Source organism: Saimiri boliviensis, chromosome X, assembly GCF_048565385.1.
Source record: "Saimiri boliviensis isolate mSaiBol1 chromosome X, mSaiBol1.pri, whole genome shotgun sequence".
NCBI lineage: Eukaryota > Metazoa > Chordata > Mammalia > Primates > Cebidae > Saimiri > Saimiri boliviensis.
In genome coordinates, this window is record NC_133470.1 from 125,044,768 (window position 1) to 125,064,301 (window position 19,534).

At 39.8% G+C, this 19,534-nt stretch overlaps 1 protein-coding gene and 1 non-coding gene across 2 annotated transcripts in view; both read left to right on the forward strand.

Annotated features, from left to right (window-relative positions):
* The first annotated feature begins 549 nt into the window (after nt 1-549).
* LOC120362009 (U6 spliceosomal RNA) lies at nt 550-656 on the forward strand. Its single transcript, XR_005578015.1, has one exon. It is a non-coding gene; the product is annotated as a U6 spliceosomal RNA (small nuclear RNA).
* A 3,478-nt stretch (nt 657-4,134) lies between these two features.
* Nucleotides 4,135-19,534, forward strand: part of GUCY2F (guanylate cyclase 2F, retinal) — a 97,439-nt gene continuing 82,039 nt past the window's right edge. The window contains exons 1-2 of the mRNA XM_003935862.2: nt 4,135-4,359; nt 9,250-10,068. Coding sequence (XP_003935911.1) covers nt 9,339-10,068 — 730 coding nt within the window. The 5' untranslated portion in view covers nt 4,135-4,359; nt 9,250-9,338. The remainder of the gene's footprint in view (nt 4,360-9,249; nt 10,069-19,534) is intronic.

Genomic DNA, 19,534 nt, shown 5'->3' on the forward strand with positions numbered 1-19,534 from the left:
TAACGTATTTTTACAACAATTAAGCAACCCGTATTAACGTCTAAAATAAAAAAAAAAAAAAAAAAAAAATTTGATCGTGGAGGAGTTTGACAATAATGGTAAAATACCGACATCCTGCGGCCATGTAGTGTCATTACAGCCGTGGCTTTAATTTCAGTGTGGGAGCTGACTACTAGAGGGCAGCACCGAGCTTTATTCTGGTCACGTTTTCCGGGCTAAATGTGGCAGAAAGCTGGGTCACCTCTCCAGTCTAAACTGAAGAAAAGCAAACCCATTTATAATGCCATAAATACACACACACACACACACGTAAACGAAATAACGTATACTGTAAATATACAAGCATAATACACTTAAATAACTACTTTGCGTCCTAAAGTTGTATAGCAAAGTTATTCAGCGTCAGGCCGTGGAACCAAACCATACTACCTGAATTTGCATCACGGGTCCACCATTTATCATCTGTGTGACTCTGGCCAAAGCACGTAAACTCCCTGTGCTTTGTTTTCTTTCTCTATCTCTAAAGTGAAAATAAGAATTTTCCCTACCGTGCTCGCTTTGGCAGCACATATACTAAAATTGGAACAATGCAGAGAGGATTAGCACGGTCCCTGAGCAAGGATGAGACGAAAATTCGTGAAGCATTCTTTTTTTTTTCCTTAAAAAAAGAATTTTCCCTACCTCTTAGGGATGCTATGAGAAATAACTGAAGTAATGCTAACAGTGCCAATTGAAAGGAGATGCTCAATAATTGGAAATTATCATTTTGCCTGTTGCCCAAAGCTATTCTACTTTTATGAACCAATATATGTCTTGTGGAGTACTATAACTGCTTGTCGAGTACTATAAACAGACAGAGAATTTTGTTCTTACTACTGAATTAGAAAAAGAACGTCCTGTCAGATAGGGTTAGGTAAAAAGTATAAAGGAAGGTGGAGAATCACAGTTCAGAACCCTCCTTGGAATCAAGCAAAATATGTAAGTTTGTTTCATATCCTTTCTTGTAGTTTTCCTGTCTCATTCTAATTTATCTTCGTCCAACACCCCGCCTGTTTCCCAGGTTCTCATGTGATTTCTTGGCTGCAAGGATCTACTTGTCCAAGCCTTATGCTGGATGATTGACTAGAAGCACACCATTCTGAACCTATTTTTATAGCTCACGCCCCAGCCATGCATCTTAGTCTCCAAAGGAATACAAGGATCCTAGGCTAATATTATGTAAGGCCCTTTCCCATGATGCATGTAATTACGAGTTCCTTGTAGTGTTCAGTAGTAAAAAAATCATTAAATGCAAAAGGGCTATATTATTTTTTCTTTGCAGCTAATGGTAAGAGGGAAGCTAAAGTGATGCGTCTGCCTTCACAGTTTTGTGGAGGGAGAGGTTACTATTTTGGATTCTTTCATTTCATGGCGCCTTAGGAAGTAAGGATCATCCAGAGATGCTGAAATTCTGTAAATTGTTAGGCTTCAATACTGGTAACATAGACAGGAACTGATACGAGTTCCAACAACATCTAGTAGAATCCATGAACATTCTGGTGCTGTAAGTTCATGATAACACTGAGGTCACCACCTAATCATACAGTGTGCTGATGTTTCTGACATAGCAGTTCCAAAAGGTGTGTAGGAATAATTTTTACATTTGTACTCATGAATGGATTTGAAGTATCTGTATAATTTTAGATTCATAAGGACCCCAAATGGTTTTAGATTTCTGTTCTAAACTCATCTTTAATTATACTGTAACTAAAACTTAGAGATCCAGTGGGAATTTTTGAATGTATGGATAAATCCAATGAGCTCATACTGAGATTTCTTTTAAAAGGCAGTGGTTAAGAGCACTGACTCTAAAGCTAGACTGCTTATTTTCATAGCTGGCTCCACCACAAACTAGCTGTATGCTTTTGGGCAAGTTACTTAATCCTTTTGTGCCTCCGTTTTTCATCTATAAAATATGGATGATAATAATACTAACACCTGCCCCATGGGACAGTTGTGATGATCCATTGAGTTAGTATATGGAAAGCCCATAGAGCAACAAGTGTTTGTGGAACTCTAATCAAAAGAAGCAAATTCACTTTAGAAATTTTATTTATGTGCTAATTCCCAGTGACTTCTACCTATACATTTAGAATCTCATGTCTATTCAGGATTTTGGAGCATTCATTGAATGGTGGTCACTTGAACATCCTAGTCCTCATCTGAACCTTCTTACAAATACATGCTAGGTACATGTATTTTACACCATGGCACCATGCAGTAGTAGATAGAGGATGGTAACCGGCCCCTACTTGCACCAGTATTTCCATCAGGTCACCCGAAATTCTACAATTAGGGATTGTTCCCTTTGGGTAGTCATGGTGTGTTTCTGGAAACCCTATTAAAGTGCAAGTAGTCTTTGGAGGGGTAGCAGAAGAGGTGCATTAGTGGAATATATCAAGGATAAACGTGAGCTTCCTTGATGCCAAATAGTCTTAGGTTTAAACTTTTTGGCTCTATTAAATACTAGAATCAGAATGTCTGAGTTCAAATTCTGTCTCTACTGACCAGTGGCTGTGTGATTTTTGGTAAGTTACTTTAACCTCTCTGGACATCTCATGGGGTCACTGTGAAGATCAAAGGAGATAGGGCTTCCAGAAACGCGTGTCATATCATCTCATTATTATTGTAATACGATACTTAGTAAATATTATTATTGCCTAATTTAATCTCTGTCTTGGCATTCTCATTTACAAAATGGAAAGAATGGGTAATATCTCATTTACAAAATGGAAAGAATATGTAATATAATGGGTAATATAACATATTATTTCATGGTTGTTATAAATATAAAATACGATAACGTACATATAAAATGCCTATCATACTAAAAATAAAAAGACTGATAGATAATAACCCGTGTTGACAAGAATGTAGGTAAAAAGAACCCTCATATGTTGCTGATGAGAATGCAAAATGGTGCATATACATTGGAAAACAGTTTGCTGATTCAAAAAATGTTAAATATAGAGTTATTATATGACACAGCCATTTCCTAGGTATATGCCAAAGAGAAATAAAAACAATATGTCCATATAAAAACTTTTACACAAAGGTAATAAAAGCAATATTCACAATAGCCCAAGGTGGAAACAACCTAAATTTCCATCAACTGATAGATAAAATGTGGCATATCCAATAAAGTGGAATATTATTTGGCTGCAAAAGAAATGAAGTACTGATACATGCTAGAACATGCATGAACCTTGAAAACGATATGCTAAGTGGAAGAAGCCACTTACTAAAGATCACATATTGTATGATTTCATTTATATGAAATGTCCAGAATAGGAAAATCCATAGAGAAAGTAAATTAGTGGTGGCCTGGGGCTAGGAGCAGGAGAGAAATGGGGAGTGACTTTTAAACAAGAATTTTTAAATCTCTTTGTGGAGATAATGAAAATATTCTGGAATTCGAAAGTGGTGGTGGTTGCATAAGCTTTGGAATGTACTTAAAAAAACCCCTAAATTGTATACTTTTTTGGTAGATAAATTATATCTCAATAAAACTATTATTAAAACACATTTCTCATTTAATGTAAGTCATTTTTAGCCCTTAACACCTCAGCTGTCACCTCGGGAATTGAGAACAGTGCCCTGAGTGAATGATGCCCAGGACAGAGAAGGACTGATTAAGGAATGCATCTAAAGTATGGGGGAAATGATGTCTCTGTTCAAAGGTGTAGAGGGGAGTAGAGAGTCTCTCTTGGAAGGAAAGGCAGTGAAGGCACTTAAGGGGAATAAGAGAAGGAGACAAAATTCACCTACTTTGAATTTTGCAGGGAGCCAGCCTGCATCACCTTTTATATGCTGAGCTGGAATCACAGCTGATGAATGTTTTGGCATTTAGAACTGTCTTGGAGAAAGGGCGATTGCTGGTTATTAGACAGAATGGAAAAAGGAAAAACACAGAGGCAAAATCTGAGAGTTCGTTTCTGACTTTGAAAGGTAAAAGAAGGCAATAGTCTGTGGAGCACGGATTTATCCACAGGACTCTAATTGTTTGTTAATCTCTGGGTCATTGCATTTAGGTCAGCATTAACTCTGCTACAGGTGGGATCAATTTAAAGGATTAGAAGTGTCACTCTAAATCCTAATCCAAGTCTTGGTCTGCGGATGCTGAATAGTGATTTTCAAAACGTTTACTAACGTTTTCAATTATTTACCATATTAATAGAATTTATCAACAGACTGGAGTCCTTGACAGGATTATGAATGCGTAGAGGATGCAAAGAAATGGACAGACACCCTGAGGTAGCTATGCCAGTGGTCTGCATGCGCAGGCAGTAAACTGAAGACATTTGAACGGTGAATTACTTGGTGAGTAGTTGACAGCTCTCGTTTATAAGAAAGATTGTATTGGGGAAAAAAATATCACAGCCCACCTGTGAGCTGAGACCCTGAGTTACATTAAATTTACTGCAATATGTAGTAAAACAATTAAAGAATGAAGGAAAGAAGGGGTAAAGAGAGCCTTTGAGATACTTTAAGTCAAGATTGGAGCGCAAAGGCTCTCACCCACGCTTTCGTTTAGTTTTTCTCATGATTCTTTATTTCATCCTGATGTTGTCTTATACCAGCTGTTAACTTGATTCAGGCTGTAACTAGAAACACCAATCAATCATTCCTTGAAGTCCTTGGTTTGACAAGCTAGTATGAGGAACCATTTCCTTCAGACATATTTGTCATAGTGTTTCTTTGTACATGTTTAAAGAACAGTGGTTTTCTGTGTGAAGCCAGGCTTCCCAACAGATTGTGAAAACTACCTGAAATGAAATGACGCATCCCTATGGAAACCTGCTTCCCATGGAAACCTGATCCCATGCAGGTGTTCATACCTGAGTAACCTAGGCAAGGGCCCCAGAATAACTGTGTGTCAGTAGTATTCTATCTCCAAAATTTCACACCTCACACACTTTGTTTTAGTTATATCCACATTTTCCATTGACCCTAGAAAGCCTTTAGTGAGCTAAGTTTTTCCTTAAACCTAAATCAGCAGGTGGAGGCTTAGGGCATCCTCCGCCTCTCCTGCCCCTTTCTTTCCCTCCCTCCTCCCTCCCTCCCTCCCTCCCTTCTTCCTTCCTTTCTTTCTTCCTTCCCTTCCTTCCTTCCTTCCACCCTCCCTCCCTCCCTCCTTCCTTCCTTCCTCCTTCCCTCTGTTCCTCCCTCCCCCTCTTTCCTTCTTTCTTTCTCTTCTTCCCTCCTTCCCTCTCCCTTCCTCCTCCTTCCTCTTTTCCTTCCTTCTCTCCCCCCTCCCTCCTTCCTTCCTTCCTTTCTTCCTTCTCTCCGTCCTTCCTTCCTTTCCTTCTTTGTTTTTGTTTTTGTTTTTTTTAAAGAATAAGTTTCCTTCTCTACAATCTTAAATTGGGGGATCAAGACTAAATCCTACAGCAACCTAAAACTTTCTGGTTGTCCAGGCAATCAACAGAGTTAGAAGTATCACCAAATGCATGACATAGATACCAGAAAAAAGTGTAAGGGGACAGTTTATCTTGCAGTTAACGAAGGGAAAAGAGCAACAACAACTGAGAACGAATGGCAAGGAGCACTTTCTGGCATGTGGCCTGAGGAGGGACCTGTGTTGTAAATGTACACATTTGAGAAATGATATAAAAAAGCCAACTTTTTAGAATTCGGGGTGGGTATCGTGCTTAGGAGTGAGTGATCTGCATTATAACACAAAATGCCAGCCTTTAACCTAGAATGGACAGTTAATTACTTTGATCTGAGGGGCAGCAAAAGTCTTTTCATTTTTTTTTACTCAAAAAGTGGTCCATCCTCTTTTGCCTACCTGCCACTGATGCTTAAAGTAGACATTATATTATTAGAGATCAATTATTTTGGCATAAACTTGTCCCCACTCCTAATGAGAAAACAAACCACCACTACTTGAGGAGGAATAGGGGAAAGTGTCTGATATTATCATTCATTTACATATTAGTGCAAATTGTTTAAAGAGTTTCTTTCTCTGGAGTTGTTTTTCTCTCCATTAATGAGAGGGCAGTACTGTGCTAGAGGTTTGAAGACAAACTTTACCCCTGGATAATTTTGCCAAAGGTGGGTCCTGATTAAGGCCTAAAATAGAGCATTTTAAAGAACATAGTAATACAAAACATTTTATTCGTGCTCCATATTTCCTCTTCAGTATTCATTCAACAAACATTATATAGAATATAATGGAACTGGTGCTCCCCACCCCCAGCTCTGCAGCATTGTGCCCGGAGTGAGGAGTAAGTGGGCAGTCCCAGGGCTAGGCTTGAACACTCGTGGCAAATTACTTCTGGTTGGATAATGAATGTCTGATGGCTCCTCCCAATTTACTCTGCCCTTCCCCAATTCTACCTAATTTATTCTTTCATGGGGGACCCAGGAACTTCTTTAAACTGAAAATGAATGATTCACATTCAGTTTGAGTAATATAGAAGGTATGATAATGGTGGTCTCATTGACTTCATAGATGAAGGGTTATCTACAGGACTTTTATCTAGCACAGTGCTTAATCAACTGGAGCGCAAATCTTTATTCTACTATGGTATGCCCTTAGACAAGTTACTTACCCTTTCTGAGCCTCAGTTTCATTATCTGTAAATAGTAATGCTAATAATACCTACTTCAAAGGACTGTGATGAGTTTTTTAAATTCAGCTTTCAAAATGAGACAATACAGGGAAAGGGTGTAGCCTAGAGTTTTACACATAGCAAGACCTCAGTAAATCTTAGACTTTGTTATTATAAGTGCTGATTTCTGGATTAAACGCACAGATACTGGGAAAGAAACCAGGAAATGAATGTGTTTGGGGAAGAAGAGGCAGTATGTCAGCTTTCTTTCCCTGTGGCTGTGAATAGGGTTCTGTTTCCCATATAGAGCTGTCCTCAACTGTTGACCATTTCTAATGGTCAAAAGAGTGAGGCCTATAAGGACGGAGATATCAGATAGTTCAATATCCTTGTCACAATACAGACCAGAAAAAGAGATCCTTCCCATGTGACTCCAGATAAGGCATGGCTCCTACAGTGTCCTGGCTCCCAAATTTTGACATGGAAGAGAAAAGAGGGAGACTGGAAGAAGGTGGGAAGAGAAGCATGTGGCTCTCGGCTAGAGCTCACTCAGCCTATAGTTCTGGGTTGGGATCCCTTTGAAGCCTGGGTCAACACCTCACGTTTTATCCATCCTGTATCTCATTCTCATACATTCGACATAGTGCACAGAACAGATCTATTTTTTTGGAGGCAGGTTAGACTAGATTATCTTTGAGGGCCTAGGAATAAATTGGAGGTTTTATGCATATAATCAGCCCAGAACCATCTTTCCACTGTTCCCAAAGACACACTGGAAGTCGTCTCCCATCCCACACAAGCCTCAGCCACTGGCTCATGTTGTTTTGTGAGCTGTTGGTTACCCGAAGACTTTCTTGACTCTCATTTAAACCAACTTTCACCAATATAAGAGTGTTGGGGCATATTATTTGTGAAAGGGCTTTAAGATCCACTAGATATGCCTCAGATTGGTCTCTTCAGGAGTCAAGTTTTCTCATAAAATTAGAAGTGAGAGTCAAGATAATAACCAATAGGGTTGGCACAGAGAATTGTTGCTGCCCATAAACAACCGGTTGGGCCTGACTGATGCACACCAGTGCTGATTATCAGCCCTGAAGAAAGCCATGCCATTATTTTGATCTTTGATAAGAACTAAGGATTTACTAAGGATTCACTTTATTAACATCTCTCTGACCTACCTTTAAGTGTTGTGGGGTCTCAGGGTTTTGCCCTTTGTCTTCTTTTTTTACTCCACAAAAGGCTTGTTTTAAATTACCCTCTATCAACTGATTACACTCCAATTTATAACTCTTTTCCAGCTTTCTATTAAGAGCTCCAGTATGTGATATTATCTACTGGATATTGCTACTTGTTGACCAATTCAACATCTCTATAAGAATGTATTGTCTCTCCCACCCCCTTCCTCCAATGTCCCCTATCTCAGAGACTTGTGCCATTTTCCAAATAGTTCCCTGGGTCTGAAAAGCTCAAAATCATCTTAGAGTCCTCCTTTTTTTTCACTTACCTTCTACATCTTGTCAGTCAGCAAGTTCTGGTTATTTCCATTTTTTAAATCTCCTTGATATTTTTAACCTTGGAGAAAATGATCCTATTCCTCTATGTCTTCACTACCGCTCTCTTGGTCTGTCGTCATTTCTCCTATGGTTATTATGACAGACTCCATACTGGTTGGTCTCTTTGCCTCCAGTCTTGCTTTCTTCCAACTAATTCTCCACATTGTTGCGAGAGTGATCCTTTAAAATGGAAATCTGATAATACCATTTCTCTGCTTAAAGCCATTGCCTACACGATTAAATCATGGCATATCTTGGCGATCCGGCCCTTGCCTTCACTGACATTACAAACTCAAGCAGAACAAATGCTTTAGAATTCTAAGAATCCATATATATGTGTATGTATATATATATATATGTATATTTATATGTATATATATATATAAAATCTATTACCTATCTATCTATCTACCTATCTATCTATGTATCTATGTGTCCTTTACCTCTGAGTCTTTCTGCATGTTGTTCCTTCTGTTTGGAAGGCTCTTAGTATCTTAGTACCAAACTACTCCTGCAACCCCATTCACCTGGCTAACTTTTTTTCAGTACTCAACGCAGAGAGAGTACTCTTCCTCCCTCCTCTCCTTCCCTGAAATCTGGGTTTTGGTGATCCTCTTTTTCTCTCTGAGCTACCTCAATCATAAGCACTTTTTACTCTGCATTGCCATCATCTGTTTACATCTATTTCCCTCCAAGAGAATGGTATGGGAGAGAAAAACGGACATATTTAAAACTGTAATAATGATAATGCTATGCCTAGTATAATGCTAATGACTTGCCAGTCTCTGTTATAAGCACTTATTTTGTGTTAACTCATGTAATTTTCACAACACTGTAAGGTGGGCAGCTATTACTGAAGCTGAACCAATAGGAATTGGTGATGGATTGAATGTGGGGGAAGAGAAGAAGGATTCTCAGTGATTTCCAGCTTTCTGAAAGAATCAAGTGGGCAAACAGTGGATGGATGTGCCATGTATGGAGATAAGGGATACAGGAAGAGGGGTTGGGCGCTACCGTTCCTTTGCTATTCTTTCACGACTGATTATTTCCGGAAGCTTCAGAAATAATGTTGGTAACAAACGTTTTCCTCTGATTGACAGGCATTTGGAAACACCACTGTCCATCTTGGGAGAGCAGAATAACTAACTCTCCAGTATCTCGTCATTAGCTTGCTGGAAGCAGGAGGGCTATGTTCCTGGGATTCTGTAGTTTTTCTCGCCTTGTATTCCGGTTTGCGGCTTTCAGGAAACTGCTGGGACACCATGGCCTTGCATCCTCTAAGTTCCTGTGGTGCTTGTGCCTCCTAGCTGTCATATCCCTTCCTCGGCAGGTGTGGACACTCCCCTACAAGATAGGGGTGGTGGGCCCTTGGGCTTGTGATTCACTGTTTTCAAAGGCCCTGCCTGAGGTTGCTGCGCAATTAGCCATTGAGCGAATAAACCGGGACCCATCTTTTGACCTGAGTTACTCTTTTGAATATGTGATTCTCAATGAAGACTGCCAGACTTCGAGGGCGCTCTCCAGTTTTATTTCCCACCACCAGATGGCCTCAGGATTTATTGGACCTACAAACCCTGGCTACTGCGAGGCAGCCTCGCTCCTGGGAAACAGCTGGGACAAAGGGATTTTCTCTTGGTCCTGTGTGAATTATGAATTAGACAATAAAAATAGCTACCCGACCTTTTCTCGGATACTCCCTTCTCCCATCCGGGTGCTCGTAACTGTCATGAAATATTTCCAGTGGGCTCATGCTGGAGTCATTTCCTCAGATGAAGATATTTGGGTGCATACAGCCAATCGAGTCGCAAGTGCTCTTCGGAGCCACGGCTTACCTGTAGGGGTCGTCCTGACCACAGGACAAGACAGCCAAAGCATTCGGAAAGCCCTCCAGAGGATTCACCAGGCAGACAGAATTCGCAGTGAGTGCTTTTTACGGTTGAAATTTAAACGTGACTTCAGGGAAAGAGATTAAAACCTCCAAAAGGTTTCCTCCCCTCGTACCCTAGGGTAGCACATTCCTTCCCACTCCTTTAAACATTTGCCCTCTTTCAATCACACTCAGGTCCCAAGACTGCCCTGCTTCAGCAGAGTCTATTTTATGAACTGAATAAAGGTACAAAACCCTCTGTGATTCAAATGCCTGGGGATGCTAGTGCCCGCTCTCAGCACCCGAGTGGAGAAGAATGGTTTCAAGAGCAATGTATCCATATATCCTTTCTTTCTGCCCTTAGGACCCCCGTAGCTTCAGACCTGTCAAAAATAGGGTGGGGAGGTGAGGGTCTTCTTATGGCTTCATTTTTGTTTGTTCTAGTCACTGAGGAGAGATTTACTTTTGACTCCTTTCTGGGTACTTTCCTTCAAAGGTACCCAGTGTCCGTATGGGACACTCATTTAGGATCTGTCTTCTCTGGACTCCAAAATGTCCATACCTCTGCCTCTTCTCAAAGCAGGGCTTTTCTTTCTGTACCACACAGCTAGTTGCTATGGAGGGCACCTAGCTGAAGAATGAAGGTATATTGAAATAAGAAGACTGTTTAAATTTTAACAATTTCCTCTTCCTCTGGAAGGTTAATGTTCAAAAATGATTCTTGCAGAGACAATTCACAAATGTGAAGCAAAGGACTTGATCCACTAAAGCTATCATTCTCAAAGTTAGTTTGGTGGGTTTTGGAAAAAAGGGGCCCTTCCTGGTGCTCTTGAATCAGATCTCTTTTACTTACATGTATTGCAAGCACTTGTGACACATGGTTTTGACTTTTTTTTTATTCCACTTTTTTAATCTCCATTTTACCTTCCTCTGCAGATGGCTATAATTCATGTGAACGCTTCTCATTCGCCCATTGCAGCCACTCCACCACTTTAGGATGGATATCTCAGAAACTATTTGACAAACTGATTCCTTCAAGTATTAGTCCTTGTCCCAGTCATTCCCTTAACAATGAGTTTGTTACAGAGTGGTCCAACTAAGGCCTGGCCTATAACCAGAAGCCTGTTTTAAATTTTCAGGTGCCTTCAGTATTGAACCCTTAATTATGATCATTAAAAGAGGATAAGGGCAAGAGTAGTTTTTAGTTCGAGAACTACGGTAATCTGCTTCCAGCTCCAGTGTACAACATTCCATGATGTTAAGCAATTAGTGTGGCTCTTATTGCTTCATAATAGAGCTCGATACTTTCAAAGCAGAGCATAGAATTACTTTGAAAGATATAAAACCATTTCCAGGAAGCCATGCCAGAAACAGGTTAATATATTTAGTATTATAACTTTGTAATATGTTACAAATCTTAATGATGCCCAATGTCTCCCACAAGTTTATATTCCATGAATGTTTCGCATCCCACCCATTTGTATACTTTGAAATGACATTTTGGCCTCTACCATAAAATGTTAAATAAATCCAGGCCCTGACGCTCTTTGGGCTGTCAGACTGAGAAGAATTAGGATTAATGCTAACCATCCACAACCTCTTTGAGGCACAGAGGAAGCAAATGCACATATTATTGCCTTATAATTAGAGATTCTTTTAGTTCAAGGGTTCTCAGTCTGGCTGCTCGCTAGAATTACCTGGACATCTTTTCAAGACTACTGGTACCACAATGCCACCTCCAGAAATGCTACTAGAATTGGTCTGTGGTGGGGCCCAACAAAGATATTTTAAATATCTTCCCAGGTGCTTGTAATGTGCAGCCAGAGTTGAGAAATGCTGTTTTAATTTAATAATAATGCAAATAACTATTTCTCACTTTAAGATCCCAGTCATTGTTTTAATGTGACTTCTCTTAGTGAGATTGTCTTCTTTATTACAGTACAGATCTGCCCACCAAGGTAATGAAAACGTTGAGATTGGGGGAAACAAAACCTACAGAGAATGGTTATGGAGCAAAGGAAGACCTTTAATAGCGAGGACAGCAACAGGAAGTGGAGGAGGGATTCAGAAAGAGAGATAAAAGAGAGTGACGACAAAAGCTTTGCACTCCAGGATTTTCTCTCTGTTTTTTGACAAAACATAGGCAGATTCAGATGAGGCATGCTGGGATCTCAGTGACGTGAGTCACAATGGGATGGAGTGGGGGCAGAGGAACTGAGTCATTGGTTGGGTTGTGGCCTGATTACAACCTCAGGCAGCTCATTGTGCTTTGTTCAAAGGGGTGTGTAGTACCCATATTTGGTACAGCCACGTATCTGTATCTGAGGGCATGCCAGCTGGTGGGTGAGGTGTGACCATGGGAATGGTGGAAGAGGAATGACTGTTAAAGTAAGATAGACATTGCCCTTGTTGTCCACTTGATCATTTGTTGAAAACAATGTCCCAGCCCATGGGAACATGTAAAGCAGGATCCAGAGAATGAACAAAAATAGATTATCAGAATTTTAGCCAAGTCGCCTAAGGTTCAGGGCACATCTTTGGTCCCATTAGAAAATTGGAGATTTGGTGAGAAACTGAGCCAGAAGCCAATGAGTACAGATTGGGTCAGCATAGCAGTGAGGAAGACTGCAACACACCACAGGTAGCACATACCAGATCAAATCTTTAGCTAATTTTCCAGCCCCTTCAACTACTGGAACTGAGGCTGCTAAGTGTTTCTGGCTGTTATCTATCTGGACTGAGAAGAACTAAAAAGATGCTAAACTTTGTTAGGCAGGCTCTGAATGAAGAGATCACCTAAATAGGCTTTGTGTGAGCAACAAGGCTGTTTATTCAACAGGGTGCGAGTGGGCTGAGTTCATAAAGAGAGTCAGTGGAGGGCAGTGGGATAGAAGTTGGTTTTATAGGTTTGGGGTAGGCAGTGGAAAGTTACAGAAGTTACAGTTCAGGGCAGATTTTTGCAAGCTGGGGGAGTGTTGCCAGAGCAGGGTGTCACAAGGTCCAAGGTCCAGTGTCACAAAGTTGGCTTATCAGTTGAGGCGGGAATGGTTGAGGCAGGAACAATGGTAGAATGTTACAAGGTCAGTTAATCAGGCCAAAGAGTCCAGAGTCACAAGGTTGACTCAGATTTTCTGGCTCCAGGAGTCCATCTGGAGGTGTATGCGCAGGTGACAGGGGTCACCATGGCTTGACTTCTGCAGTCAGTTCAAAAGACCTTGCAAACTTTTTGTGTGACCTCAGCTGAGAAGGGCTGAGGAAGGCAGAACCTGACCTCTTCCCTATTTTGCTGGATATGAGGCTACTTTTTAACACTGGACCCTCAAGCAAACCTTCAGAGAGGACACTTTGTGATGTACAAAAGATGGTGGAAAGGGACCCCTTCTTTTGGAGGGGCTTAGAAATATTTAGTAGTAGTAGTAGAAATAATTGGAAGGTTGTTTTTTTTTTCTGATCTATTTGCAAAAGCAGTGATGGCATTGCCACGTGACAGTGGCCGTGGTGGTCATAGTGATGGTGGTAGTGTGGTGAAAAGGGAGAGAGGAGCAGCCTATTACTGGCTGGTATGACACTGCTGATTCTTATAAATTAATATTTCCAATTAGTAACTATCATTGGCACCTTACTGGAGTTAGAGAAAGCATCTTTCTCAGAAAGAGGTCTAAGTTGCATTTACATATCAATGCAATAATATATTTAATAGTCGTTAATAATAGCGATAATACTAGTCATGAGCTCTTGGGTGGGAAAACAGCAGAGGTGTTACTACATGCTGCCATCGAAACAATAAAAGCAACCATACTATTACCTTATGTGGAAACAGCTCTCTACATTTTAAAAGGCATTTGCAGATGGATCTCATTTAATTCTCAGGAGTATCCAGGAGATAGACATTTTCTTTCAAGTTTTATAATACCTGTGAGTCTCACAGCAATAAGTAGGTAGGTGTAAGCACTATCAACACCAAAGAAGGAATAAATAAAGTCTCAGAGTAGGAGGATTCAGTCTTTCCCAGATTCTTAACTCAATTATCTTAAGCCTTGGGAACAACTACCAATTATCTTTTCTTCTGACAAAGTCAAATAGGATAGATATTAATCAAAGACAAAGGCCCTAATTTATAATCAGGGCTGCTGTGTGTGGTTATGTAGGTTGTGCCCTGCACAAGGAAACCTACCTGATTGGGCTTGAGGGCCAAAATTCAGCCTAATCTCTGCTCCTCAAATCATGAGCCCTGTTGGAAGATTTTGTCCAATGGCACAAAAGGGCATATACTGACCAAGCATAGTACCTGTGGGATTGCATTCACTCAGAAGGAGTTCCTCTTCTAATTCCTGTGAAGGATAACCGGAGGTCTTACCTGCAGCTCTTTAGAGATCTTTCCAAATGTCTATTCTAAGCCTTCCCTTCTTCTCCTCATCTTCTTGCTGATCAGGCCTGTGCTGGGCTGATTGTGTAAGTCTTTAAATTTAAGCTTACTGGGATGCTGGAGCATTTGGGATTTCCTTTCAATCCTTCCAAATTGGGAATGCTTCATTACAATATGAAGTTAAGTAGATATGACACCATTGGAATAGCCTTCTCATGTTCTTCCAAAATTAGATATCTGATTGCTATCTTATTGCCTGGGACAGAATGAGTGCTTCTCATTTATTGAAGATTCTTGTATATAAGAAAAAGATAGCAATAAAAATGATGGTAATAGTATTTATTGGGAGGTTTCTATGTGCTAGTAATTTTTCAAGGGCTTTGTATGGACTATGTCATCCAATTATTGCATCACCCCTATTAAGTAAGGACAATTATTGTTTATCTACTTTATGAATAAGACTTCTGAAGCTAAAAGGGGTTAAATAACTTACCCAATGTCACACAGCTAGTGAATGAGTAAGCCAGAATATATATTCAGAGTAGTCTTTAGCAGTGGCTCTCAAATCTCAGTGGACACCAGAATCCCCTGGAGGACTTATTGAAACAGATTGTTGGGTTCCTCCTCCAGAGTTTCTGGTTCAGGAACACTGAGGTGGGGCTCCAGAATTTGCATTTCTAATACTGCACATTCTCAGGTGATACTGATGCTGCTCATCCAGGGACCACACTGAAAACCACTGGTCCAATGATAGACCAATTTATACTACCTCCTGTCCACTTGTGGTATGCACCTAAAGCATACTCACTTGAGATCCTGTGTTCTGTATATGGCGTATAATTCAGCTCTGCCATCTTCCTTTCTTAACTTTTGGACCCATAGATAAAATTATTTTATGTGCCTCAACATACCAGGTGTCAATCCTGTTTTCCCGTAGTAATAACAACAGTGATACTGATAATACTATGACCAAGAGCCTTAGTGCTAATAGGGAATTTGTTGTAGGATTTGGTATAATGTAACACTAAATGTAAGTAAATATAAATGGCAAGAGGACAACATGCTTTCATGAATGGCAAATGATCACTAATGATCGAATTATTGAAGACTTGATACAAGAGGAAATCTCTAAACATCTAGAGTTCTTGCATTTAAGAGGACTTATGTACATGGCCGTTTAGAAAAAGCAGGAGAAAGCATATGTTTCAAGGTGTGGAGAAATACAAAAACTTATCTCAAGCTGGGCAGGAATGTTAAGGCAACAAATTCAATTCCAATAGAAGTTTAACTGAGTCTGTAAAAAAATCATGATCCGATGTGGATGGAATGGTCATTGAATGTAATGTTTATCTGCCATCATGCTGAGCTACTTGGACCAGTTCAACACCAGTGGCAGTTAAGTAAGTGGTAACTTCTGGACTTATGGCCAAAAATGTGTTGGATATCCTTAGCTGATAGAGATAGCCACACATCACCTCGTGTAGTGCTCTAAAAGTGTACTTTGAGGGCCTCCTGCACTGAATCACACTTGGGGATGGGGCCTGGGAAACATGCACGTTCCAGAGCCTCCCACCTTCTTACTCCGCCATTTATTAGGCTGGGTGGGAGAAAACTGAGAGGGAGAGGGTAGGAATCTACTTACTTTACAATATGGCCAGATAGGAAAGAATCCTGAGAGAAGGTAAGACTTGGGATAAATCTTCATGCTGCCCGCCTCCTCTGCTCTGCCTCCCCTCCCTGCCCTCTTAGCAACTGTTAAAATGAATGTCAATGGCAGGAAATATCACAAAGCAGTTAAAATAAAGAGTGAAGACAATAGAATGGGGGGATGTTTCTGTGGATTGCGAGCAATATCAATGGATCACGAATATGAATACGGCTCCTAAGAACTTCTTTAACAGCAGCAAGTGGACTCATTTTCATCTCGCAAGGTGTGAAACTAGGCCCAGTTTCCTTCATGGAGGACATCATAGCCAGTAATCTGAGAGAAATAAAGTGACCTTTGCCTTTTCAAAAACATAGTTCTTCTCTCTCAAGAAAAGATTTAATAGACTATTTTGATTTAATAAAGGTCACTTTAGAAAGTAAAGTGACCTTTGCCTTTTCAGAAACACAGTTCATATTCCTCAAGAAAACATTTGATAGAATATTCTAATTTAGGAAGAGAAATAGGAATTTTGAGTGACATGGAAATTGGCTTCTCCCAGAGATTCATGACATTTCCTGATGCTAGCATCGAGGGTGAAAGAAAGGGTCCTAGACAGCCTGCTATGTTTGGTGCCACAATATGAACACATAGCCACTAGACAGCTCAAGTAGCTCAGATAAAGTGCTAGTGTCATACAGTGGTGAGATGCGATCTCAGAACGGTATATTTCCTGGTCCTTGTTTTGACTATAAAGTAGCTTGACAGGATGGAAACTTACAAATTAGTATTATTCAGTGACCACCTGTTGACCCGGGCCTTGTTTAGGATGTAAGGTTTCTGTAAACTAATCCTTTCCTGACAACAACTTACAGGTCAAATCCCATTTTAATGAATGTAATTTTAACATAATAAAACTATTTAGTAAAATTATCTTGTAGAACAGATGTATCTACAAATCCCTGTTCACGAAGCACTCAATCTATTAAATTAAGATGCTGTTGTTTGAATTCAGTATTTATGCTTTCTGCTTTAATCATGTTCAACAGCAAGATATTGCCATGCAAAAAAAGAGGAGTCTGTGATTTTTCCCTCTTGGTTCCTATTTCTTCATCTATAAAATGATGGTGATGGGTTGGCCTACTTGGTCTCAAAGGGTCTTTTCAGTTATAAAAATTGGACCCTTTGAAATATTGTCAGTGTGGGTCAATGAAAGAAAAATAAAGACGAGAGATTCAGGGTTGAGGGTAAGGTACTGGGCCTAGTTAATGACAGTAGGCATGAACAACAGGCATGGAAGTGTCTACCTACAATTGGAAGCAAATATCACTTTCAATCGTTCCTCCATCCTAACAATCAAAATATGCCCACGTCTCATATCTCAAGAAACCCACAAAAAATACCCAAGTATACATGCTCGCCTCCTGAAGAAGCTGTTAGTTTACAAAATTCATCTAAACAACATCATTGTGTGCATAATATGTACAAGGATACGGAAATAAATAAGACACAGTTCCTGACCTCAAAGAGCTCACAGTTTGGTAGTGGAAGCTGATATAGGTAAATAAGAGCAATAAATCTTGTAAGTGCCAGGGTAGAAGTCAAGTCAGGGGAAGGTGGGGGTTCTAATACAGTGTCAGAAGTCAGTTTCCCTGGATAACAGTCTGTCAGATGGAGCTTTGAGTGTTGGAAGCTTTTTGGATGAGTATTTTCAAGGAGAACAACTGTGAGGGAGAGAAGACAGTAGGATTGTGCAGAAAGAATTAATAACTGCAGCGCAGTCAGCAAAGGCCTCAACCAGTCTTAGGAGGAGCTCTAGAGCTGGTATGACCCTTTAGTATTGTCCAGAGTTAAGATGAGGAGTCTAGGCTGTTCTACCTCCATGCGGAACAGTCATTAGTTTCAGTCTCACCCATGGAAAGGGGCACAGTGTGTAATAATAATTGTTTAACAGTCAGATATTTAGAGGGAAAAAATTTCTGATTTGTAGTGTTTGCTGATTTCCATAGTGTAATAATTCCCACAATGGTCAATATCAAGCTAATAATATGATGTTAACTGGCTCACAAAATCTCCGAAAATTAAACCAGCAAAAGTGAACCCCAGCACACTACTGAGAGGATGTAACCTTGAGAGAGGTGCCTTTCCTTAGCTGAGATCAACTCTCAGAGAAAAATCAGCTATCAGCTGCTAACACATCCAGCAGCGAGTGGAATGAGTGCTTCAGTACTGAAGTGTGTATCTTGATGGCACATCATAATAGCATCTACTACATGTAATATATGTTAAAGTATTTGCTGCATTGCAATCAGCACCAAACACTATTTCTATTGAACATTTTCCATGCAGTAAAGTCACTTTAATATCCCTTTAAGTAAATTCAATCAAATTGTATCATTGTTGAATAACCTTGAAGAAATCATTCAATCTTTGATTTGCAGAAGAGAGATGCTAATACTGATCTACTTGACGAGGATACAGTTGGACAAACTGGTCAACTGAAACCCCTGACTAAACTCATTTCCCCCGACTCAATGGACCTGTGACTAAACTAATTTGACCAAACTAATTTATTTTTAATGTTGCAGCCAAAGGTAGACAGTGAGAGGTCTTCAGTTCTACTTTCTCTAAATCCAACTCTTGCATTGTCAAACCTCTCTGGCACTCCATTTTCCCATTATACAATGTGTGATTATAAACAAGTGAGGCTGAATTCCTTGTGTGGCTCATGAACTAGCCTCCAAAGATATCCTTCAAGAATTCTAAAAAAAGTGTGAACATCGGAATACACGCAGCACCCCTTATTGTAATTATTTTAAAGGAGTTACTAATGGTCATTTGAAAACTCATGTTATGCTGTGGTGTGTGCTTATGTATATGGTATGTTTAAATCAACTTTGTAAGTTATTAGTTACACTTTAAAAAAGAAACATATCAGCTCTATCTCAAAGGGAAACTCTTTAGGGTGCTTAGCAAGTGTAAAAATGGTGTTTGAAAATAGTTGAAACAATATGTAAAATGCCAAAGACAAGTCATTGAATGTAGTTAAGCACACTTAAGTTTCTGAGATTAAAGGTTCAGTGTAAACATGTATAATTAATATTTACCAGTAGCAATAGAGTCTTTGCCTTTCTTCAAGGAGCTCAGAATACTTGCCAGGCATTATCTAATTAAACTACTCAATGTACCTGTAAAATTCATTGGAATCTAAATTTTAAAGATGTGAGCACTGAAGCACAAGTGGGCTTAAACTAAACTTATTTAGCATGCCAAGGGCAAAATTGGATATAAGACTTTCAGTCTCATGATCTAGCTGCCATTTTTCAACCGTGGTCCCCTTGAATCCACTCCATTCTAGCATAACCTTGCCAAATAACATAATTTCATAAGTCTAGGAAGAATTAAATTGAATGCATAGTAATTCCAATTACAGGGAAGTTAGATTTTAAAAAGTTCAACTTCTCACCCATAATACTACAGACAGTATATCCTTAATCTGCAAATCTG